The sequence below is a fragment of the Pichia membranifaciens genome (genome assembly GCF_001661235.1).
Source record: "Pichia membranifaciens NRRL Y-2026 unplaced genomic scaffold PICMEscaffold_1, whole genome shotgun sequence".
Lineage (NCBI taxonomy): Eukaryota > Fungi > Ascomycota > Pichiomycetes > Pichiales > Pichiaceae > Pichia > Pichia membranifaciens.
The window spans coordinates 1,820,292-1,843,314 of NW_017566982.1; the positions used below are offsets into that span (position 1 = coordinate 1,820,292).

The 23,023-nt window shown below is 44.8% G+C and overlaps 13 protein-coding genes across 13 annotated transcripts; 8 read left to right on the forward strand and 5 right to left on the reverse strand.

Annotated features, from left to right (window-relative positions):
* The first annotated feature begins 441 nt into the window (after positions 1 to 441).
* Positions 442 to 2,177, forward strand: PICMEDRAFT_14651 (hypothetical protein). The gene has a single exon (XM_019160470.1). It carries the CDS (start codon positions 494 to 496, stop codon positions 1,931 to 1,933), a length of 1,440 nt encoding a protein of 479 aa, XP_019020290.1. The 5' UTR covers positions 442 to 493; the 3' UTR covers positions 1,934 to 2,177.
* Positions 2,178 to 2,435: 258 nt separating this feature from the next.
* On the forward strand, positions 2,436 to 4,220 carry PICMEDRAFT_70737 (hypothetical protein; the record flags this gene model as incomplete). Its single annotated transcript, XM_019163725.1, has 1 exon — positions 2,436 to 4,220. The coding sequence occupies one exon, from the start codon at positions 2,436 to 2,438 to the stop codon at positions 4,218 to 4,220; it is 1,785 nt and encodes a 594-aa protein (XP_019020291.1).
* A 221-nt stretch (positions 4,221 to 4,441) lies between these two features.
* Positions 4,442 to 5,581, forward strand: PICMEDRAFT_14653 (hypothetical protein). Its single transcript, XM_019160471.1, has one exon. The coding sequence runs from the start codon at positions 4,496 to 4,498 to the stop codon at positions 5,135 to 5,137; it is 642 nt and encodes a 213-aa protein (XP_019020292.1). The 5' UTR covers positions 4,442 to 4,495; the 3' UTR covers positions 5,138 to 5,581.
* Positions 5,202 to 5,893, reverse strand: PICMEDRAFT_14655 (hypothetical protein). The gene is made up of 2 exons (XM_019160472.1): positions 5,766 to 5,893; positions 5,202 to 5,644 (listed from the first exon to the last, which is right to left on the reverse strand). The coding sequence occupies exons 1-2, from the start codon at positions 5,818 to 5,820 to the stop codon at positions 5,253 to 5,255; spliced, it is 447 nt and encodes a 148-aa protein (XP_019020293.1). The 5' UTR covers positions 5,821 to 5,893; the 3' UTR covers positions 5,202 to 5,252.
* A 215-nt stretch (positions 5,894 to 6,108) lies between these two features.
* PICMEDRAFT_14656 (hypothetical protein) lies at positions 6,109 to 9,077 on the forward strand. The gene has a single exon (XM_019160473.1). The coding sequence runs from the start codon at positions 6,458 to 6,460 to the stop codon at positions 8,669 to 8,671; it is 2,214 nt and encodes a 737-aa protein (XP_019020294.1). The 5' UTR covers positions 6,109 to 6,457; the 3' UTR covers positions 8,672 to 9,077.
* A 576-nt stretch (positions 9,078 to 9,653) lies between these two features.
* PICMEDRAFT_21130 (hypothetical protein) lies at positions 9,654 to 10,214 on the reverse strand (the record flags this gene model as incomplete). Its single annotated transcript, XM_019162185.1, has 2 exons — positions 9,654 to 10,079; positions 10,125 to 10,214. Coding segments are annotated over 2 exons (516 nt in total), but the record flags the coding sequence as incomplete, so codon positions are not given.
* Positions 10,215 to 10,443: 229 nt separating this feature from the next.
* Positions 10,444 to 11,124, forward strand: PICMEDRAFT_96885 (hypothetical protein). The gene has a single exon (XM_019165122.1). The coding sequence runs from the start codon at positions 10,667 to 10,669 to the stop codon at positions 11,033 to 11,035; it is 369 nt and encodes a 122-aa protein (XP_019020296.1). The 5' UTR covers positions 10,444 to 10,666; the 3' UTR covers positions 11,036 to 11,124.
* An 88-nt stretch (positions 11,125 to 11,212) lies between these two features.
* PICMEDRAFT_57264 (hypothetical protein) lies at positions 11,213 to 15,286 on the forward strand (the record flags this gene model as incomplete). Its single annotated transcript, XM_019163226.1, has 2 exons — positions 11,213 to 12,573; positions 14,395 to 15,286. The coding sequence occupies 2 exons, from the start codon at positions 11,213 to 11,215 to the stop codon at positions 15,284 to 15,286; spliced, it is 2,253 nt and encodes a 750-aa protein (XP_019020297.1).
* A 157-nt stretch (positions 15,287 to 15,443) lies between these two features.
* Positions 15,444 to 16,181, reverse strand: PICMEDRAFT_28763 (hypothetical protein; the record flags this gene model as incomplete). Its single annotated transcript, XM_019162555.1, has 1 exon — positions 15,444 to 16,181. One exon carries the CDS (start codon positions 16,179 to 16,181, stop codon positions 15,444 to 15,446), a length of 738 nt encoding a protein of 245 aa, XP_019020298.1.
* A 183-nt stretch (positions 16,182 to 16,364) lies between these two features.
* On the reverse strand, positions 16,365 to 19,215 carry PICMEDRAFT_14659 (hypothetical protein). Its single transcript, XM_019160475.1, has one exon. The coding sequence runs from the start codon at positions 19,078 to 19,080 to the stop codon at positions 16,537 to 16,539; it is 2,544 nt and encodes an 847-aa protein (XP_019020299.1). The 5' UTR covers positions 19,081 to 19,215; the 3' UTR covers positions 16,365 to 16,536.
* A 117-nt stretch (positions 19,216 to 19,332) lies between these two features.
* On the reverse strand, positions 19,333 to 20,600 carry PICMEDRAFT_14660 (hypothetical protein). Its single transcript, XM_019160476.1, has one exon. It carries the CDS (start codon positions 20,421 to 20,423, stop codon positions 19,500 to 19,502), a length of 924 nt encoding a protein of 307 aa, XP_019020300.1. The 5' UTR covers positions 20,424 to 20,600; the 3' UTR covers positions 19,333 to 19,499.
* Positions 20,601 to 21,165: 565 nt separating this feature from the next.
* Positions 21,166 to 22,284, forward strand: PICMEDRAFT_14662 (hypothetical protein). The gene is made up of 2 exons (XM_019160477.1): positions 21,166 to 21,208; positions 21,699 to 22,284. Coding segments are annotated over exons 1-2 (522 nt in total). The 5' UTR covers positions 21,166 to 21,207; the 3' UTR covers positions 22,220 to 22,284.
* Positions 22,285 to 22,401: 117 nt separating this feature from the next.
* On the forward strand, positions 22,402 to 22,968 carry PICMEDRAFT_14663 (hypothetical protein). The gene is made up of 2 exons (XM_019160478.1): positions 22,402 to 22,622; positions 22,699 to 22,968. The coding sequence occupies exons 1-2, from the start codon at positions 22,539 to 22,541 to the stop codon at positions 22,852 to 22,854; spliced, it is 240 nt and encodes a 79-aa protein (XP_019020302.1). The 5' UTR covers positions 22,402 to 22,538; the 3' UTR covers positions 22,855 to 22,968.
* Positions 22,969 to 23,023: the final 55 nt, after the last annotated feature.

The window sequence follows — 23,023 nt, forward strand, 5'->3', positions numbered from 1 at the left end:
CTTTGTTGACCAGAGTTCCTATTATCACACTTTCCTTGGAACAGTTTTGCAGAGCTGTAGACCCCGTCAACAATATCAACAACATTTAACCGCGACTCATGGTTTTTCACGTGACTTTATGTTTGGACGATTCCTTTCAACAAGTTTAATCTGTAGAAAGATACATATCGGGTCAAGCAATGAGGAAGCGGTTATCAAAACGTAAACACTATTCCAAGTCTTTTTAATGCAGCCATTATAATTGGCAGTGCATTTGATTTTTGTAGGATTGTTGAAGTCCATCTGCAGAAGCCCGGTATTTTTGATCTGTTCTGGACCAGGCATGAAAACCATGTGCTACATTGTTTTACTCTAGCACACCAGTGGTTATTAGCATATTTCTATAATACTAGATTGATAAAATTACTTAATTACTTCCACTTAATCAAAGTAGTTACTTCATTTCATTCCTTTCTTAAAATTCAGGACATGCTCTATTAACTTTTCTACCACGATGTTAGGTTTTAAACAAGGGAGACACGGAAAACATGGGTACAAACCTCTTTCACCCGAAGCACTCGAAAAGCAGCATAGACGAGAACATTTCATAACTTCCCCGAATGTAAACGTCGAGAAGACTTTGGGTCCACGAACACGGAAAAAAGGTACTCTAGCATATTGGCTTTCATCACTTCGACTCTATCTATCAAGAGAGGGGCCAGCACTCGGACCTTTACCGTCGGGTGTTGACGATTTAAGAAAAGAACAGGCCCAGAACCATCAGTTTTCACAGGTCATTCTAGCATACGATCTTCGAGCAATTGAGCTGCAAAATCGTTTACTTCTCAAGCATGTATCTCGCAAACAGACAAAAAGCGATGATGAGAGACTGTCTAGAGAAAACACGCCTGAACACACAGAAGACAACGTCTTCGACTTTCGAACGCCGCCCGGGTTGAATAACTATCCAGCAGTCGATAAAACTGACAGTGACGAGAGTTTTGTCTTGATCTTCCCGAAAACCGGAGAACAAGAAATAGCAGCCAAAATGGTGCCTACAAACATGAAGGCTCAGCTGACAAAGGATAAGCATAAAGCGTTCATTCAAAATCGACCATTGGAAGGAAGCTCTAAAGACTTGTTGCACGAGAGTACAGAAGATGAGGAAGCAGGTGGTGACAGCAAGCAAACCCTCGGGAGATTCGACCAAGAGGGACGCATATCGAACTCACCATCAAGCAAACTACCCCGGACACCGATTCCAACCCCTCCTAAATCAGGGTCTAGCACGAGCTTAATTGCACAACTGCGGGAAGCTCAGCTTCAGCCAAAGCAATCACCGCTTTCGAAGAAGGATTTGAGAAGAAACTCGAAAACAGCAGACGTGAACAAAAAATACTATGAAGGGTTGCAGCTTTCTAGGAAGTCTAATCACCCTGGCCACGTGAAACTCATTTCTCCCGCCGAAAAGACCACAAACCCCGCAGGGACCGTTGGCACAGAGGAACGTGGGGCCTCCGAATCATCCATCCCAGCATCTAGGTTGACGAAAGAGTTCACCACTCCAACGTTGGACCCGACCAACAGACCCTTCTTTGCATCGGGCCAGCGTATTGGTATGGAGAGATATTCCATGCAGTCCGTGGAGGGCACAAGCCAAGATACTTCGACGAACGACGTCGTCGTTGGCTTCTCTCCGGATGAAGATGCTTTCGAGCCACTATTGTCCAGGGCAAACATCCCAAAACCGCAGCAGAAATTACAAACTGCTGACAGCAATCACGGAGTGGCCACGGACGACGAAGAGCGTGTCGTCTTCTTCGATTTGGAAGATTCCAGACCTAGCAGCTCTGGAGGTGGTAGTCTTCTCCATCGTAGTTCCAGCAGCATCAGCGGAAGCATCAAGGCTCTTCGCTACTCTAGGAGAACGGGGAAGAAGGATCACCAACGCTAGTGAGCCGACCCAATTCACTAGAGCCACTGTCTCTAACAACTCTTCTATAATCACCATCAGATGTCTGAATGCTTATCGAACGTTTTAGATAAACATCGTCACCCCCACACACGAGAAATGCCGCCGATCGGCGTACCAACCAGGAATCGCGGCGCATTGTGATAATTGCAGTGTGGCACAAGCGTTTCCTCTGGGCGGTAGTGAAGATAACGACAGTACACATACACGCAGACATGCATGAGGCAATGGGGCGGGTGGCAGCTACAGGGGCTTTTGTTGAGGTTTAGCAGACACACCAAGACAACAGCGAAGACAGAAAGGCCTCTCTAGCAGGCACCCTCACCCTTTTGTTGCGAGAACCAGCTTACCCCCGATCTTTTGCGCTCATTGCACTGCCGCAGTCAGTGACAACAGAAAATACCAGAAAAAGAGCTGTATACTTCGCAAAGGGAGTTGCAGACTATACTATAAAAAGGAGACATCACACTATACAACAAGGAAGATGAGTCGTAATGGTTCAAACAACTTTGTGAACGATTTCAATTCTCCAAACTCCAACTTTTTAAACACCAATAGTTCGTCAACGACGCCGTTTACCAACGACAGCAACGGCAATCTAAACACAGGCCACGAGGATTTTGGTAATTTCAACGACTTCAGCACGAGTGGCAATACCAATGGGTACAACGAGGACTGGGACCAGATAAGCCAAAATGTTGTAGGAAATGCCCGCGGGCCGGAAACTAACATCCAATATACGAATTCACTGAGCAATTTCGGCTTTGTAGATACCAACAATACCGACATTCAGCCAACACAGTCCCCTGCTGGTAATTTTTTGAACCCCGTGGACCTCGAGGAGTTTGACAAGCAGTTCATCGACAGTTTGATGGATGAAAGCGTGTCAAACAACAACAACATGGGCAGCACCAATGATATGAACCGTGATGCTACCTCTAGAAACCCTGTTGATATCAATATCAACGGTTTGCCGATCGTCCCCAACAACTTCTCGATGAACACTGTGAATAACAGCTCCAACAATAACGAGTCTCTTTCCAACTCAGTGTACCAAAGTCCTCAGCCAATATCAACCTCGCTTGCCAGAGACTCTTCCTCCTTGCGGACTGATGCGTTTTCTCCTCAGTCTTTGGGGTTTTCCACCAATTTCACCAGCCACAAGCTCGGAAAGACTATTTCGAACACGTTAGCGAAGAGCTATGGTTCCCAGCTTGGCACCTCACTCAATAATCTGATATCACCATCCTCCACCTACGAGGGTTTCCTTGACTCCCCTTATGGCTCATACAATGATGATAGTTTGAAGTCTCCTATAAACTCACCATCTTTTAAAGGCATCGGCTCCCCGTCCTCGGTTGCTACGCATCTGAACCCTAAAAGTGCGTTGAGTAAAGAAAATAAACTGTCAAGAAGAAGAGAACTACACAATGCAGTTGAAAGAAGAAGACGTGATTTAATTAAGGAAAAGATAAAAGAGCTAGGAGCCTTGATACCTCCATCCATGCTGTATGACATATCGAAGTCTAAAAACACAAATAAAGACACCAAAGCAAATAAGAACATCATCTTAAATAAGAGTGTGGACTATATACTTTATTTGAAGGAAATTCTAGAAGCTCAGGATAAGAGACTCGCAGAATTGGATGAACAAGTAGAACAACTCAATTTAAATGATAAACTCGCCGAAGAAAGTGAAGCCTTTAACAATAAAAATAATACGACCGAAAACTACACATATGATAATAGTATTTCTCCAAACAACGCTGATATGAACGAATCCCACAGGGGGGGAAATGGTCCAAATACGGATCTGGATAGTTTCCAAAAAAATTTAAAGGCGTTTACAGAGAACGTCGACATCAAGCCTAGTGAATCGAAGTTGAAGTTCATGGACTTTTCTAATGCTCATTCTGAGCCTGTGGATTTCAAGCAACTTTCAGAGTCCTATAAAAAGTATCCGAGAGCTGATAACATGGATCCACTTCTCAATTTGGAACAAGTCGATTTGAATCAAAATAATAATGCAAATGATAACTTTGATGGACGGCTTTCGTTCAGTACCAAGCACAATGAATTCGATAACTTAAACAGCATACCGTCACCGGTATCAAACTTTAACAATAATAATACAAACAAGTCGGAAGAAATTGCTTCTCCAGAGGATTTGGATCGGCTGCTGAATGAGCCAGGACTGAAGTTCAAAAGCGATGCCGAATTTCTTGACCAACTGCTTTCTAAGGAGTCTGTTGGTGGGTTTGGCAACTAAGAGAACTTCATTTATAACGAAAGATTGTATGTATTCATGTGTTTGTAAATTATAATGATAATATGTTAGCAGTTCGTTCCGTAAGGTTTCTACGGGCAATTTTTTCTAATTATTTTCCTCGGGCGAGCACGAATTGTTAGCATGGGAGATATGCGTTGTTATTATGAAGATAGTGGGCTTGTCTAGCTCAAATGACTTTCCTCTTCTCCGAATTGGGTGTCAGTGACTTCTAGGCAGGGAAACAAAGTTTCGGAGGACTCTTTTTACGGTATAAAATGTCGGAAGACAACAATGCTGCTTTCATATCCAACTGGAGAACTACGCGGACGACCAACAACAATGATTTTACCAACACAGCATCGTCATTCTTTACAAATTTAGGGACGAATATAAGTAATACATTCCAAGAAACTGTTGATGGTGCCCAAAATATACTACCGCTGAATTCATCAGACTTACTGGGGGCATCAGAAGAGCCATCTTGGTTTACTTTGTCAAGATTTGAAAGGTACTTGGGTTTTGTACTTTTGTTAGCCGGATCAACTGCTTGTTTCGCATTAGGCTTTTTCCTCTTCCCGGTGCTCACATTGAAGCCAAGGAAATTTGTCATGCTTTGGACACTTGGCTCTTTGTTGTTTTTCTTGTCGTTCGGTGTTTTGCAAGGGCCGGTGTCGTACGTCAAGCATTTGTCGAGCAAGGAGAGACTTCCGTTTACAGTTGTTTTCGTAACAAGTCAAGTATTGACCATATACTGTGCTGTTGTGCTCAAGAGCACGATTCTGAGTTTGATCATGGGCATTGTGGAGATACTGTCCATTCTCTGGTACACTGCAAGCTACTTCCCATTTGGGACACAAACGATGCAAATGGTTTTTGGCGCCGGTGCCCGCCAGGTCAGTGGGATGGTGGGCCTGTGAAGTGTGTTTTGAAGTTATAGTATAAATTTCAAAACAATCAAGTACATAAATAAATTTTTTGTATTAATTATAAACGTTCACGCATTATTTGATGATATTTCGGCCGGTAGTTCAATCATGCCAACTTGGCCTGTAACTCCTTTGCGTATGCAGCCAACTCAGACATGTCGGCATCTTCGGCGGGCCAGCCCACGATAAGCCCTGTGGCTTCGTCTCTTTTTGGAATCAAGTGGAAATGGACGTGGTCGACTACTTGGTGTGCAATTCTGCCGTTGTTTTGCAAAACGTTGTAGCCAGCACCTTCTGGACCATCAACGTTAAGGCCTAACGCAACCGTCAATTTCTTGACCACTGGCAAAATGTCTTGGAGATATTCATCCGGAAGATTGTGCAGCTTAGCGCCGTGGTACTTTGGAATCACCAACAGATGGCCCTTTGCTGTTGGCTGGATGTCTAGGAACGAGTAAGAGTGAGCTGTTTCAACCAGCTTGAATGATGGAATCTCACCTGAAAGAACGGGATAAAATGAGTTCGGAACGCAATCGCATTAAACCCACAGAGTTAGTAGCTGTTTCTGGTTCTCATTATTTCACAGTAACCCGATTTTCGTCGTGACCTGCCTACTTACCTTTGATAATCTTGCAAAAAATGCAAGATGCTTCATGTTTCACTGCTGATGCCATGGTTTTTGGGATTTACGGATGTAAAGTGAATTGGGGTTGGAACTGGGATTATATCTCCAAGTTTCTGAACTCTATCTCCTCTTATCCGTCTCTTTTCCGATCTTTTCGATCCACCCCATCATCACCTGGATCGCCAAAACAGGTTGCTCGCGCTGAGCACCCACTTTTTCTGGCATTTTGCCCCCCGGCCCTAGGAGCGGTGCCGGGGAGTGTGGAGGCCTGTTTGTATTTTGCCACTGGCCTGCCGTTCGACGATGTCTATGGGAATTTGCCTTTTCCCTGGAATATGGGATCTGGGCCGATTTTCTTTTATTTCCACCAGAGTTACAAGCAATTGCATATCAAGACAAAGAAACAATCACTTAGTTGGTAACGAAACATGTCTGGTGAGAAAAAACCTCTTTTAGATGCTTCCGGCAGAGATATTGGCCCTGAAGACTCTACCGCCACTGCGATCTTGCGGAGAAAGAAGAAGGACAACGCTTTGGTTGTCGATGATGCCACCAACGATGACAACTCTATAATCTCGATGACTTCGAACACCATGGAGAAGTTACAATTGTTCCGTGGTGACGCCGTCTTGGTGAAAGGCAAAAAAAGAAAAGACACCGTTTTGGTTGTCTTGGTCGACGATGATATGGAAGATGGTGTCTGCAGAATCAACAGAGTTGCTAGAAACAACTTAAGAGTTAGGTTGGGAGATGTTGTTGTCATCCATCCATGTCCTGACATCAAATTTGCCACCAGAATCTCGGTGTTACCTATTGCAGACACAATCGAAGGTTTAACAGGTTCGTTGTTCGACGTCTTTCTAAAGCCTTACTTCGTTGATGCATACAGACCGGTAAGAAAGGGTGACCATTTTGTCGTCAGAGGTGGTATGAGACAAGTTGAGTTCAAGGTTGTCGAAGTCGAGCCTGAGGATTACGCTATCGTCTCTCAGGATACTATAATACACTCCGAAGGCGAACCAATCAACAGAGAAGACGAGGAAAACAACCTGAACGAAGTCGGTTACGACGATATTGGTGGTTGTAGAAAGCAAATGGCTCAAATCAGAGAATTGGTTGAGTTGCCTTTGAGACATCCTCAATTGTTCAAGGCTATTGGTATCAAGCCACCAAAGGGTATCTTGATGTACGGTCCTCCGGGTACTGGTAAGACCTTGATGGCCAGAGCAGTTGCAAACGAAACTGGTGCGTTCTTTTTCTTGATAAATGGTCCAGAAATCATGTCCAAGATGGCAGGTGAATCGGAATCCAATTTGAGAAAAGCTTTCGAGGAAGCTGAAAAGAATGCTCCTTCCATTATATTCCTTGATGAAATCGATTCGATTGCTCCAAAGAGAGACAAGACCAACGGTGAAGTCGAGAGAAGAGTTGTTTCGCAATTATTGACCTTGATGGACGGTATGAAGGCAAGAGCCAATGTTGTTGTCATTGCTGCCACTAATAGACCAAATTCTATTGACCCAGCATTGAGAAGATTTGGTAGATTTGACAGAGAAGTCGATATTGGTATCCCAGATGCAACTGGTAGATTGGAAGTTTTACGTATTCATACCAAGAATATGAAGCTAGCTGATGATGTCGATTTGGAAAAGATTGCTTCCGAAACTCATGGTTACGTTGGTGCCGATATTGCATCCTTATGTTCTGAAGCTGCTATGCAACAAATTAGAGAAAAGATGGAATTAATTGATTTGGAAGAAGAAAATATCGATGCAGAAATTTTGGACTCATTGGGTGTCACTATGGACAATTTCAGATTTGCCCTTGGTAACTCGAACCCATCTGCATTGCGTGAAACTGTTGTTGAGAGTGTCAATGTTACCTGGGACGACATAGGAGGTTTGGACAGTATCAAGCAAGAATTGAAAGAAACTGTGGAATATCCAGTCTTACACCCAGATCAATATGCCAAGTTTGGATTGGCGCCTTCTAAGGGTGTTTTGTTTTTTGGACCTCCAGGTACTGGTAAGACTTTGTTGGCAAAAGCAGTTGCAACCGAAGTTTCTGCAAACTTTATTTCTGTCAAGGGTCCTGAGTTGTTGAGTATGTGGTATGGTGAATCCGAATCTAATATCAGGGATATTTTTGACAAGGCTAGAGCTGCTGCACCAACCGTTGTGTTCTTGGATGAATTAGATTCTATTGCTAAGTCTAGAGGTGGAAACATGGGTGACGCCGGAGGTGCATCCGATAGAGTTGTTAACCAATTATTAACAGAAATGGATGGTATGAACGCAAAGAAGAACGTTTTTATTATTGGTGCTACCAATAGACCAGATCAAATTGACCCAGCTATTTTGAGACCTGGTAGATTGGATCAATTGATATATGTTCCATTACCTGATGAAGAAGCTAGACTGTCCATCATGAACGCACAATTAAGAAAGACACCATTGGAACCAGGATTAGACTTAAGAGCAATTGCTAAGCTAACCAACGGTTTTTCAGGTGCTGATTTATCATACATTGTTCAAAGGGCTGCCAAGTTTGCAATCAAAGATTCCATCGAGGCACAAAAGGCATTTGAAGACTCACAGCAAGTTAAGAAGGAAGGTGAAGAAGCTGATGTTGTAATGGAAGATCAACCAGATCCAGTTCCATATATCACCAAGTCTCATTTTGAAGAAGCTATGAAGACTGCTAAGAGATCTGTGTCTCCTGCGGAATTGAGAAGATATGAAGCTTACGCACAACAACTGCAATCTTCTAGGGGCCAATTAAGCTCTTTCAAGTTTGACCCAGCACCTGGTGCATCTCAACCTGCTGGTGAGACATCCACTGCTGCTGACGGCGGGGCGTCTTTTGGTAATGTTGAAGAGGAAGATGATTTGTACAATTGATTTTTGTTATAGTTGTTTGTTCAGCTTTTAGTTAAATATCCCTTAATAAATAGATAAAGAATGAATATATTGAGTTGGGCATATACATAGGTGAAGTAAGCAGATCACTTTCATATTATCTTATGATTTTCGAATGGATAAGCGCATGATTAAGTAGTATTAAAGGAATACATAAATAGAAGTATATCAACAATTTCTAAAAACAATGAATGAGTAGAGAAAGGGTGAAATAAGGGGAAAAGAAAGGTTTAAAGAACTGAAGAACAAAAAAAAGGAATGTCAACGGTGGCGATCCTGAGTGACCGAAATGTAAATTATAGTGGTTTGATTGGTATCGTATCCAGGCAAAAGCATGAAATCTGTTGAGCGAGTGAATTTATGTGACAAGGGTGACAACGTTATCAATATTAGGGGGATTAGAAGGGACATTCTCCTTCCCATCTAAATTGACCTGCGTCAAATTCACCAGTTTCAACGATTTTTTGCTATCTTTCAAGGATAGTGAAGAAGTTGAAGACGAAATGGGTATATTTAGGGGTAAATTTGTTGAGTTTTTGAACTTTCTTGAGTTGGCAATGTTGTTGAGATTTGAGGAAGAGTCTGAGAGTTGTGATTTTGGTTTCAATTTCAAAGGGCGCAATGGCAAGGAGATTAGATTTGCCGATTTTGATTTTGGGGGCGTATTGTAGGTGTTGTTTGGGAATATGATAGGTGAAGGATTTGTGTCTGAGGTCGTTGACTCTATGGACTGAATCGAGTCTTTTCTTGGTAAAGACATGTATGACGAAACAGTAGAGGTTGAAGAGGAGGAGACCAGGGAAGGAAGTGAAGAAGAAGTGGAAGAGTGGGACAACCGTGTGTACGACGAGGATGCCGAACGCTGCGATGGCTGGTGTTGGGGATAGTTGTAGAAGTCGGAGCTTGCCTCGGCCTCTTTCAAGGCGGCGACTTCCTTCAAGAGTCTTTCTTCGTTTTTGATCCTCAGTTTTCTTTTTATTGGCTCCAAAAAGTACGACAGCGAGTGGATTAGGTCGCTGTTTTCGAAGCGTAAGTTCCCCCAGCCGATGTATTGGATCATCTCGATTTCGAGAGCGTTTACTTCACGCAATGACAGCAGACCGTCGGTGTAGGTAGTCCAGTGCTTGTTTGTTGGGGACGAATCGTTGGTGTATTTGGCGGCCAAAAGCATGGCGCCCAGGAAGATTCTGTGGTGGGTGGTGGACATTCCGACGGAGTTGGGAGGAATGACCTGTTTGAGACGGTGTAGATAGATCAAGCACGTCATCAAGGTGGTGCTCTGGACGTGGGAGTGCTGGATGAGGCGGTGGATGAAGGAGTAGAGGGAGGGTCTGCGTTTCGAGGGTGTGGCGGAGTGTTGGGGCGACTGTGGAGGGGAGGGGTAGTCGTACTGGCTGCAGTTGGCGGCGGGGGGTTCGTCGTCGCCAGGCGGCACCGAGATGATCGAGGCGGTGGTGGCCACCAGGTAGTGGACCATTTCGGCACTCACGGGCTTGTTCAAGAAAACGTACAGAGCTTCGAGGTCAGACATAGCGGCGGGTGGGTCTCAAGTTGGTCGACGGGGGTGGGTGCTGGACGTGTTGCGGTCGCTTCTGTCCTGCGTTGCTCTCACGAGGGTCCTGCTGGTTTGGCTTGGGTTGGACGAGGGGTTCTGCTGTCGAGACACACGGGACACGCACACAAGCACTGCGAGGTACAGCCACCAGGGGAAGCACCGCTTGCAGTTTCCACAGCGGAGTCTGCTATATATCTGCGGTGAAGAGCTGCTGCCACACGGGAACGGAGGGAGCAAGCGCTGTGGAGGAGCAACGCCAGCTCCAGACGCCGTCTTCCCGTCAAGTGACGGATTCGGCGTAGGGGGGGATAATCAACACCTGCCCAAAGAGGCAATCTGCTCCCCCAAAGGGGCCGCTGCCCATAAAGGAGGGCCTGCCAACGCGTTTGTGTCGCGTTGCACACGCGTTGCCCCCTTGTCGTATGTTCCCCGTGCTTTTTTCGCGTCACCGCTTCCTGCCTTGCTTGCTTGCTTGCTTGCTTGCTTGCTTGCCTGCTTCTTCTGTTTCACCCGCGTCGCTCATTTGGCGTCGCGTCGCGTCGCGTCGCCACAGGCTGCTGTGTCTTTCTCCAGAGCTCCGCACCCGGGCCGATCGTCCCAAATTGGCGTGGGCGGGCCGATCGACGCGGTTTTGTCACGTGCGCACGCGGCGCTTTTTGCGCGGGGTTTTTCACCGTTCCTGCTGCTCTGACGATGACGAAAGCGGCCCTGGCAATTGCCGTCCAAGAGCGAGCCAGGCCTGGTCTAGCGAAGAGGTGGGCTCAATATACAACAGCGTTAACCGTTGGTGACCGGGGTCTCCGTCGATGCCGTCGTGTGGGGTTGCGGTTTTTGAGGGGTGGTGTTGCTTGTGTTTTTTGTGTTGCTTGTGTTGCTTGTTTAGCTTGTTTAGCTTGTGTGTCTTGTGGTGGGGTTGATTCTGCAGACGGTACAGACAGCAGCGTACACGCATTGCCGGCGCTAAAACAATGTCTTCAGAAAACACAGCACTACTAGAACAGGAGTCGTCGCCGCAGCAGCAGCCTGCACAGTCGATGCTCAAGTCGGGCTACGAGGCGTGTGCGACGACGCTGCGGTCGTCGCCAGTCAACTGGTTGCTGCTCTTTGTGCCGCTTGGAATCGTGGCAGAGAAAGTGGGCATGGGTGCGGTGACGGTCTTCACAACGAACTTCATGGCGATCATCCCGTTGGCGTCGTTGCTAGCCTTTGCCACGGAGGAGCTCGGCGAGTCCATCCACAACGACTCCATCGCAGGCTTGTTGAATGCCACGTTCGGAAACGCGGTGGAGGTGATTGTCTCCGTGATCGCCTTGCGCCAGAACCAGGTGACCGTCGTGCAGGCCTCGATGCTCGGCTCCATCTTGTCCAACCTTCTCTTGGTGTTGGGGTCGTGCTTCATCGTCGGAGGCCTGCGCTACAAGGAGCAGTTCTTCAACCAGACGGCGGCGCAGACCATGGGCTCGTTGCTCGCGGTCTCGGTCATGGCCCTCTTGTTGCCCGCCGCGTTCTACCTCTCGTTGCCCAAGGATACGAGCCACTTGGCGGACAAGATCTTGAACTTCTCCAGGGGCACTTCCTTCGTCTTGTTGACCGTCTACGTCTTTTACATGGTCTTCCAGTTGAAGACACACGCTTTCCTTTTCACGGAAGACGCCGACGCCAGCGCCGAAAACGTCATCCAGGACCTTGAGGCCCAGCCAGCCAATCCAGCCCAGGCCCTTGAATCCGCTGAGCCAGCATCATACTACGGCCAAGAAAACACCGCACCGGAGTCCGCTTCTTCCCACTCTCGTAGCAACTCCTTCCTGATCAACAGACCAAAGTCCATATACGACCTGGGCTCGTCTCCGGAACAGCACCTTTCTGCTATCTCCGCCATAGCCGTCCTCCTCCTTTCCACCGTCATGGTCTCCATCAGTGCAGACTACTTGGTCGGAACCATCGACGAGATTGTGCAGACTTCTGGGTTGTCGAAGACATTCATCGGTTTGATCATCATCCCCATCGTCGGTAACGCGGCAGAACACGTCACGGCAATCTACGTCGCATACCACAACAAAATGGACTTGGCCATCGGAGTCGCCATTGGCTCTTCCTTGCAAATCGCCATCTTTGTCACTCCGTTCTTAGTCCTGGTCGGCTGGATCATGGACGTGCCAATGAGTTTGTATTTCAGCATGTATGAGACAGCCGTCATCTTTGTCTCTGTCTTCATCACCAACTCCTTGATTTTAGACGGCAGCTCCAACTGGTTGGAAGGTGTCATGTTGGTTGCAACCTACTTTATCATCGGAATATCGTTTTTCTTGTTCCCAGATACCTTGGGAGAGTGATGGCGGTTTTTCGGTTCTGGCGGATTCGGTTCGGTAAACTCAATTTCTTTTCAATCCAAAACATTCGATATATTTATTAGTATAAATTGATGTACAGTTAATTGCCTGTTTTCTTATTGTTATCTATAAATTGAGCTTTTTCAGCCGAATATTAGGCTGTGCTTAAGCGATTGTCGTAGACACCATTCCTTCAGAAAGAAGCCACTGAAGTTGATCATGTTGTTTAAGTCCCAGAGGTGAGAGCAGATCGGCAAGCAATAGTTCACACCTGTCTTGAACTTCGGTATCTGGCTCGGTCCCGGCACATTGAGGTCGTATGGCAAGACAATAGTATTTTGTTTCACACTTGATATCTTCGTGAAACTCTGACTCCACAAGTGAGGATACTCCTTTGCTATGACAAACAACCCCAGATTATTCTCACCGACTTGCAAAGCCTTTTTCGAGCTCTCCAGAGTCTCTTCGTATTTGCTCAATAGCTTCGCAATTCTAGCATTGTTTATGTTTTCGTCCGATACGGCTTCATCCTTCAGAATGTCCATGTATTTGAGGATCGTATTGCCCAAGTGAAGCTGGATGAAACCATTGGTATAATGTATGAAGCCAAGGATGTGCACTAATCCATTCAGGTTCATCTTTCTCTCTCTTTCTCGTCCCCTATCCGCCTCTATGATCTTGGTGAAGTTGCTGATGATTTTCTCTCCAAACAGCAAGACATTGATCCAATCCCGTCTCTTGTGAGAGATTTGCTTCACCGTTTCTGCAGCACCTACACTATGGGTCTCGTTATGCGTCTCCTTCAGTCTCAACGCCAAGATAAAAAGAATATACGACTGTGTAAAGTCAACTATTGATGCCATGTAATTTTTGGATTGGTATAAGCTTATTGACGACTTCTTTAATCCGTCTGCAAGGTCCGTTATGGTTCTGATCAAACTCTCGTTCTCCTCCTTAAACGCCGAAGCGCCAGAGGAAGCCTTTGATGTGGTGTGTAGGGAGATCTCCTTTTGTGCAGCTTGCTCGGCGACAAAACGACTCGACTTCGTCGGTAATGGCGAGTTGATCCGTGAGCCCGGAACGGGGGAATTGTCATGCGCTGGGCTGGAAGAAGGGTTGCGGCCGGCGGAATCGACCGGTGCGTTGTGCAGTCTTAGTTTTGTACATGCATTGAGGTCGTCCAGCGAAATCTGTTGCAAGTTCAATTTTGCCAGTAGACCTGACGGAAGCTTATAGGAAAGCAATGTGGGGAGTTTGATCCGTTTTGCATTGGCCATATGGTTTGCAGGGTATTTGTAATCGTCCGATCGTAGCATGATAGGGGCGTCTCGGTCGACGCCACGCTTTTTGTGTGGATTGATCAGGTTCAAGTTCATGTCTTTGAACGAAGACATCTTTGCAATACCACAGTGTCTTTTATCTCGGTCTGTTGGTCCTACTGCCACGTTTAAAGGCTCTAAAGATGACCCTTTTGAACCTCATCCAGACCTATCTAAACCTACCTTCTTTAAAACATGTCATGGATTCTGCGCACGTGACCCAACCGGCTGCCTCATTTTTTTCTTTCGAGGAGAAAAATTTTATTTTTTCTTTCTTACCTATTTTAAACAGGCTACGCTTAGGTTACCCCAGGTTGTTAGGGCAGAGACGGATGTAATTGGCTGTTTCGTGCCAGCAACAGCATCTACCGCTCAGAAGAACCAGCAGCAAAACCAGCAAGCTAACTCCCGTTAGGTCCGCCAAAACAAAATGTCTACAAACTCCATCAAGCTCATAGCCTCAGATATTGACCGTGGATTAGCAGAGTTGGTTGCTAAAAGATTGGGCCTTCCACTCACACCGGTCGAGTTCAAGAGAGACTCGAACAAGGAGGTTTTGTTCAGCATCGGTGAGTCCATCCGTGATGAAGACATATATATCATCATGCAGATCGGAGCAGGACCGGTGAACGATAAGGTTTTCGAGCTGTTGATTATGCTTAATGCATGCAGGGCTGCTTCGGCAAGAAGAATCACAGCTGTTCTTCCGAACTTCCCATATGCCAGACAAGACAGAAAGGACAAGTCCCGTGCCCCAATAACAGCCAAGTTGATGGCCGACATGCTCACCACCGCGGGTTGCGACCATGTGATCACGATGGATCTACATGCAGCACAGATCCAAGGTTTCTTCGACTCCCCAGTCGACAACCTTTATGCAGAACCAAGTGTGGTCAGGTACATCAAAGAGAAGATAGATATGAAAAACGCCATCATCATATCACCAGACGCTGGTGGAGCCAAGAGAGCCGCCGGTTTGGCAGACAAGTTAGACTTGAACTTTGCCTTGATTCACAAGGAGCGTGCCCGTGCCAACGAGGTGAGCAGAATGGTCTTGGTGGGTGACGTTACCGATAAGATCTGCATCATTGTTGACGATATGGCTGACACCTGTGGTACCTTGGCGAAGGCCGCTGACGTTTTATTGGACAACGGTGCCAAGTCTGTCATTGCAATCGTCACTCATGGAATTTTGAGTGGTAAGGCAATTCAAAACATTAACAACTCCAGATTGGAAAAAGTCGTGTGTACGAATACAGTTCCTTTCGAATCAAAGTTGTCACAATGTCCAAAATTAGATTCACTCGACATCTCCGGTGTGTTGGCAGAAGCAATCAGAAGATTGCACAATGGTGAATCCATCTCTTTCTTGTTCACAAACGCCCCATACTGATTTGATTAACAACAAAAGAAATATCACAATTCTATATTCTACACCTCACATCTTTTATGGCTCTCTTTATACAATCATTTTCCGTTTTATATTCTTAAAATGTTCATGTTTTTCTCGAAAACAAAAGCTACATACTACATACTACGTGCTCCTGAAACTATAAACTGTAATCAGCAGGCCGAAAATTCTCCATCGACTTGTATATTTTCCCGTGTTCGTTGCTAGATCCAACCAACTTTTCCACCTCATCTTTTGAAATTAACTCCAGAGCTCTTTGATCCGGAATCCAAATGACGTATCCACCTGCCCTTTTACCGCTGATGAACCCTGGCAAAGCATCTTCGAAAATCAAACATTCCTCGGGCTTTATTTCCGTACCGTTCTTGCTATTTATCATATCAAGTCCCATCCACCAGATGAATGGTAGTGGCTTACCTTTTCCGACGATAGTTGGGTTATCACCAGTTATTATATTTCCATCGAACAACTTGAACAGAGCGTCGTGTCTCTCAGTTTTCAAATCATACTTGTTCTTGTAAGAAGAGGTGCAAACACAAATGGGAATGTCCTTTTTTTTCAAATATTCAATCAACTCCTGAACTCCTGGCAAAACTCCCACAGTGGGCCACAACTCTTCTTGTCTTGCGCTTGTCAGTTTGTACAATTCCTCTGCCGTCGTTTCCGTGTTCAAGCCGTACGAATCAATGACCACTTGGCATGCCTTCACTCCTGGCAGTCCTTGCAGCTGCACTTTCACATCCCACGTGAGTCCTTCCTTTCTACTGAACTTGTTGATAAGGATATCGGAAAATGAAATAGTATAAATAGTTTCGCTGTCAAGCAGCAATCCATCCATGTCAAAAAGGCATGCTTTGAATTTTACTGGGTGTACCATATTAATTTTTATTCTGTTTGTCTTTTTCTTTTCTCAGAAATCGTTGCATCCTGCAAACTGCAACGCATAGCTTAAGGATACTACTACATCCAAAGTACAACTTTTCTTAGTTAGATTACGTGAAGATTATGTATTGTCGCTTTGAAAAATCGTTGCGGTTCAAGCGAGTCGGAATTAAACGCATTTAACCGGATTCAAGAAACCTCTCTGAGTCACTTTTAAGTTTTAAGACATATTTTATACAAGAAAGGTAATCATTTGCATTTGTTTCAGTCATTAAATAGATAAAGATATCAAGCGGTGGTATTTTTAAATCATGTCATAAGGAAGGAGGTACGGGTGTGTGAATCAAACGTCAAAATGGAGGTAGACTGTTCCGGCAAACGGGACATTGTAACTTGTACATCATCCAGTTTTCCAAACATTCAGTGTGGAATACATGCTTACATGGTGTTACCATGTACCTTCGGCGAGCAATCAAATTTACGGTACCCTTCCCGAACCCTATCCCTGATGACCCTGGAATTAATGAAGTGTTCAGCAAGCTACTATGTTCACCTTGGCTCTCATTATGAGAGTGAGTCGATTCTGCAGTACCATTATCCAAAACTGGAATCTCTACCTTCTGCATACAGATAGCACAATCGGTCACATACTTTAACTTTCTTGAATCTTCATCTGTTGAGGAGGATCCATCACTGACGAGCTCCTCAGCATCGAGATTGAATCCAGACTCAATATCACCCTTTGTAATGATAGGATGATAATCATACGTGGCTGGCAAATACTTATCGCTGAGGAAAAACCGTGGGCCTAATAACTCTTGCAGTAAAAGAATGGTTAGTTGGAAAGACATCCAGAAAAACAAAAATATAACATAACCAATATCTCTATGGTGATGAAAAGAATTCGGAAAGAGGTCAATGTATATTACTGGAATCAGTCTTAACACAGACGTAGATAGAATAAACTCCCAACTGAAACTAGTTCTTGATCCACGTAGCACGTTTCTGTAAATTTGAGGAAACCAAAATGAGTTGAAAAGTGTAATGAAAATGTATTCAAAAACACGCCTCGGCGTTTTAGGCCATGTAACAACATTCATCAGCACAAACAAGAAAACAAGCATAGTAAAGAAATGTCTTGTATAAAGTTCCGCACCAACCGCCTGTTCATCCGTCGTACCAGCAGGATTTGTTGGAGTCACAAAGTTTGTGGTATTAGCACCATTGTCGTCGTTAGCGGCAGCATTAGGATTATTGGTATTATCTCCGGTATTATTTATATCACGATCTCTTCTTTCAGACCTTTCATCAACTGGAGTTCCTTGTAACATTGTCCTCCAATCAAGAGGCCGCTCATTTAGTTGAGTACAGTATATTTGAATCCCATACTTCATCTCATATATAGCAGAGCATGTGAAAGCCAGGAATGAACAAACTGCAAATTGAATATACAGCTCAGTGTAAATCATTGAGCAAAGTAAAGAAATAACAGAGATTGATCCATCGGCCATGTTAATTATTGAAATTGTCCAAAACGATAGCTTGGATAAAGTTGATGGTGTATTGGTTTGAGCCATTTGCCGTATTAGTATCCAAATCTGAAAAAGCACTACCACTGCGGCAACCAGTATTGTGTTTCTCAAACTGTTGTCTGAAATTTCATCTCTCAAACCTCGGGCTGTTTCCAAATTCAATAAAATTGCGCAGTTAGGAGAGTATAGAATTCCTGAAGAAAGTTTCAAATCTGGTACCGGTCTGTGGGGCCGACCGATTGGATTGAGTAACTCATAATCAACTTCTTTGAGCTCTTCTTTAGTTAAATTTGTGGATTCAATATGGAAATACCCAATATATTCGCACTCATCTGACGCATCTACAAGACGTTCAACTTGCTGGAATTTCAGATCATCAATTTTCGTCCGATTGAACTCTTCGTATAAGGCCCATCTTGATTTATTAAAGTGAGAGCCTGGAGCAAGATTCAGTTCTGGCAAAGCGTGTATTCCATCAAATTTGGCAGATCTCGTGGTGACTACCATATTACCTGTATCTTGATGGTAGACTCCTGATAAAGCTAAAATGTGTTCGTCTTTTTCCGTTAAATCATTCAGCCTTACAGATACCCTTACGGTTGTTGTGTCTTCAAAATCAAGGTCATCTGTGCTGCTTTCCGGATATGAATTATAAAATGATAGCTTTATTAGGCCTTCCGGTTCAGTAAAATTTCCTATTTTTTTCATATATTCATTGTTTTGTAGATCAACATCAATTGGAGTAGAGTAGTTGTCGTCATCGCCATCGTTATTTAAGTTTCTTTTTTCCTCTTCTTTGCTTCTTCGTTCGTCAGTCCTATATTCATACAATTTGGACAAATAATTAGGTAATGGCATATGTATAGGGGTCAATAGTTCATTTGTGTTATCGATTCGGTTGAATCGACCACGCACTAGACCAGATATATTCAATGGAAAATCTCCAGTGTTGAGTTTAGTTCCAACTCTCTCCTTGTTGTCATCATCACGGCTAGATGGCAAATCAACACACTTACCTTCCTGGTTCCACACATTTGCTGCTCGTCGACTAACACTGTTAGGTAAAATACTGTATTTCTCTTCCTCTACAAAAAGTCCACTTTTTCCAGGAAAAGGCCAATCAGAGGCATTTCGGCCATCGAGAGCATCTTTGTAGGATAAATGAAATCCTGTCAAATTCCCATATCCGGCGTTGTAATTTGAGAGGAGGGCGTTTCGAGAGATATTTACTTCGGATTTGAATTGTTGTAAGATGTGCGGGCGGTCAATGTACGATGGGTATCTTTCCTCTATATTGGGTGAGGAAGACATCACCCAAAGGAATATGAGCATGAAAAAGAAGAATCTGGTCTGCGAATTCATGTTTGGGGAGAAGAAAAAGGGGACGTTCTATGGTAGATTTTGGGATGTGATTAATGGACTCGTTCCACTGGACCTCACACAAATTCAATCGCAGTAGACCTTATGGAAAAAATGTTGGGCCCGGGTATACCACTGGGTTAGAGAGATACGAAATTACCCGATTAAAAGTAATTTTGGGGCTCGGATAGAAGAGTAACTTGATAATGAGGATGCGTATCATCAACAGCTGAGGGCTGAGAATCATGATCGGAAGTGAGAAGGAAAAATATTGTACTTACGTAATCCAGTACATGAAATAATTCGTTATATCTATGATTAGGCATTTATGGAAAGATCGATGTAATTATTTATATATGATACAGAGTCGGTCCATGTGTGGGTTTGAGAATAGGTGACTCGTGCGTACGCTGAAATATTGATTAGAGATGCTTTTTTGCAGCGGTTTCGGCCTTAGCCTTTCTTCTTGCTTCTCTTTCTGCCTTGGCTTCTGGACCGGCTTCAGTGTCGAGGACATAATCCCAGAACCTAAAGGAAGATGCGTAGTTACCAATGAAATAGTGGTGGTGAAGATCATGGTGCTCGGCACCAGCCCAGAACGGAACAAAGTTGTGCAAAGACCATGGAAAGTCGTACCCCGAGTGTGAGTCCACGGCCTGCATGAGTCTGAGAATGATCCAACAGGTCAAGGTGAACAAGTGCAAGTCACGGTAGATGTAGGCGTACAAGATGGGGAAGCACACTGTACCAGCGCCTAGGCTAATAACCTCGGCCGGGTGTGCATATTCAGCAGTCAAGCCGAAAGGAGCGGCGTATTTGTGGTGCTGCTTGTGGACGTATCTATAGAACGGGCCATAGTGGAACAGTCTGTGGGCCCAATAATGCCACATGTCTTCTAGGACGAAAAACAGAGCCCACTCTTTCAGCATGGTGGTGAATGGTGGGAAGGGAACACTGACACTGATGCCTAGAGACTTGCACAACGGGTGGAAGGTCCAGATTGGGAACACTTCCACTAGGAAGTGGGACTTCAACACCGACTTCATGCACTCCCACTGCTCCTTGTCGGAGGGTATGTATGTTGGTTGAATCTTCCACCGTCTGAAGTAGGGGATTTTGTCAATTACGTACCATGGAAGACATCTCCCGAAGTAAAAGAGCTCGTGGGCGAGAAAGAAGAGCAGGCCTGTTGCGAGCGTGTCGTTTTGCATGTACGCGTACCACGATGCCCATAGCTTTTCGACCACGTTTAGCTGGTGCTGTGTATGGAATACATTTTCCACCACTGTGAGGAGAGATGGCGACTCGATGGTTTCCAGAACCGTGGAATTGAAAATTTCGGTCATGACGTTACTTACCGGAGGTTTTCCTTTTCTTCCCCGTGTGCCTGATGCGGAGCTAAAGTTCTGAGCTCTAGGGGAAACAGAGTCCAGAGTGGAGCATCCTTCCCTGCATCAGCGTGTCTGGGAGCAGCAGACGTGACGTTTATAAACTTCCGGCCTTCAGCTCCATATACGGCCTGATAAGTGCCCACTACCGGACCCATTTTAAGCGGAACGACACATCATGCCATTTGTAAACGACGCGGTACGACACATCACGGACGGAACGACAAAAATACGAGCCACCTCCCAAAATGAGAAAGAATAAAAAATTAAAAAAAAAGGAAAAACATTTAATCCTGTCACCGCCACACACGTGACAATGGGTTTGCTACCCAGGCTGCGCCACATAAGGGCTTGTCACGTAATAGCCCTCTTTTTCACGTGATATACCTTTTACTTTAGCACACCCGCGCACCGCACTTTTATTATTTACCCTCCATAATTCACACAGTCACGCGCCAGCAGTCTCGCCGCCAACCGCTGTCTCGCTGTGCAGCTCCGGCTGTGCTGTGCTGGCCCGCCTCGAGGCCTTACTGTGGAGCGCCGGCCGGGCTCACGCTCTGAGGGAGGGAGGGCTCTCTCTCATAGTATCACCCATGGAGCAGCACAGAGCGTGCGTTCACTGAGGAAAAGTTTTCAGAGAGTATTATTTCACATTCAAGACGTTATTTGTCAGACCCTCTGCTGACTGTTCTGGCCGTTTTCTTAGCCTCTCTCCAGAAAGACAACACCAGAGTAATTCAAAAGTACGTGAGAATCAGAACCACAGTGGTGCAGACGTCCACCCGGTGCAAAAATATGGAAAGTGCAGTTGTGTTGGAAACCGTGGAAGCGAAAAAGCCAAGAGGAAACTATAGCTTTACAGAGTGAACGAAATAGAATTACGCATACAATGGATACTTGTTGATCTGCTGAACACACAAAGCCAGAACGACACTACTTGATGAAAAAGAGAAATATCGACCCTGTGGCGAAGTTCAGAGACTTGTCTCAGGCAAGGAAGCGTTTCTAGCTGGGTCGGAAATGTATCACTTAAGTCATTCGCAGCACGAAAGAGCAGAAAGGACCAGAATCCATCGTTTAACCGACGAGAGAAGCAAAATTTACATAGGCAAGAACCAAGCGAGTCACTGCAATTTCCAACCACACCCACTGACTGCGTCCAGCGCTTCACCCCATGAACTGTAATACTAACCCTATCTCATTCCTTTTCTCCCCTACCCTTCTCTCCTACAGTGGCTAACCGTTTAAGAGAATACCAAGTTATCGGTAGAAGACTTCCTACTGAGTCCGTTCCAGAGCCAAAGTTGTACCGTATGAGAATCTTTGCTCCAAACGATGTTGTTGCAAAGTCTAGATACTGGTACTTCTTGCAAAAATTACACAAGGTCAAGAAGGCTTCTGGTGAAATTGTTTCCTTGAACGTCATCTCCGAAAACAAGCCAACCACTGTCAAGAACTTTGCTGTTTGGATCAGATACGAATCCAGATCTGGTACCCACAACATGTACAAGGAGTACAGAGACGTCACCAGAGTTGGTGCCATCGAAACCATGTACGCTGACTTGGCTGCTAGACACAGAGCTAGATTTAGATCAATCCACATCTTAAAGATTGTCGAAATCGAGAAGAACGCTGATGTCAAGAGACAATACATTAAGCAATTCTTAAGCAAGGACTTGAAGTTCCCACTTCCACACAGAGTCGTCAAGTCCAAGAAGTTATACGCTCCAAAGAGACCAACTACTTTCTACTAAGCGGCTTGTTGTTATATAAATTTCTCTTTATATTAATAGCTTAATAAAATATCTTGTCTGTCCATTTACACCCAACTCTACGTAGTCTCATCTCTAGAAGACTATTGTGTTTCCCTTGGAACTCCTTCGGGCCCCTTGGGTATCTGCTACATGCATAATATTATTTCTCACCACTTTCGGATATCTTTTTCCACTGCCGAAAATGTTATTGCGGATGACGACTTACTAATATCTCTCCCTTCCGGGTCTCCTTTAAACCCTCACCATAACCTCAGGTACACCGCATCATCTCCATAAACTACCCACATTATCCTCAATTATGGTGAAGAAGTTTTCTGGCCTGCAAAGGGAGGTTTTAGACTTATACAGGAATTGTCTCAGGTCGTTGCACCAGAAGCCAAAAGTACGTGAGTCACTTTTTTCTTTAAACGTTTCAGATCAGTTATACTAACATAAAGGCAACCTTCGTCTATATACAGGAAAACAGAAGGAATTGGGTAAACTACATCCACGAAGAGTTCGGAAAATATAGAAACGTGCCACGTCGTGATTTTGGAACGATAGAGCACTTAATTCGTGTCGGCCACAGACGATACGAGATGTATAGCGATCCTTCTATCAAAAACGTCAAGTAGATCCAACCCCTTCTGAAAATATTATCTCTCTTTATAAACCACGAAACGTATACTTGTATAAACACGCAAATGAACTAGCAAATTTTTAACGAATAAACTCAAAATAAATCGATCTAAAGTTAAATTACTTTACTTAAAAACACAATAAGAATATAACCTACATAACGAG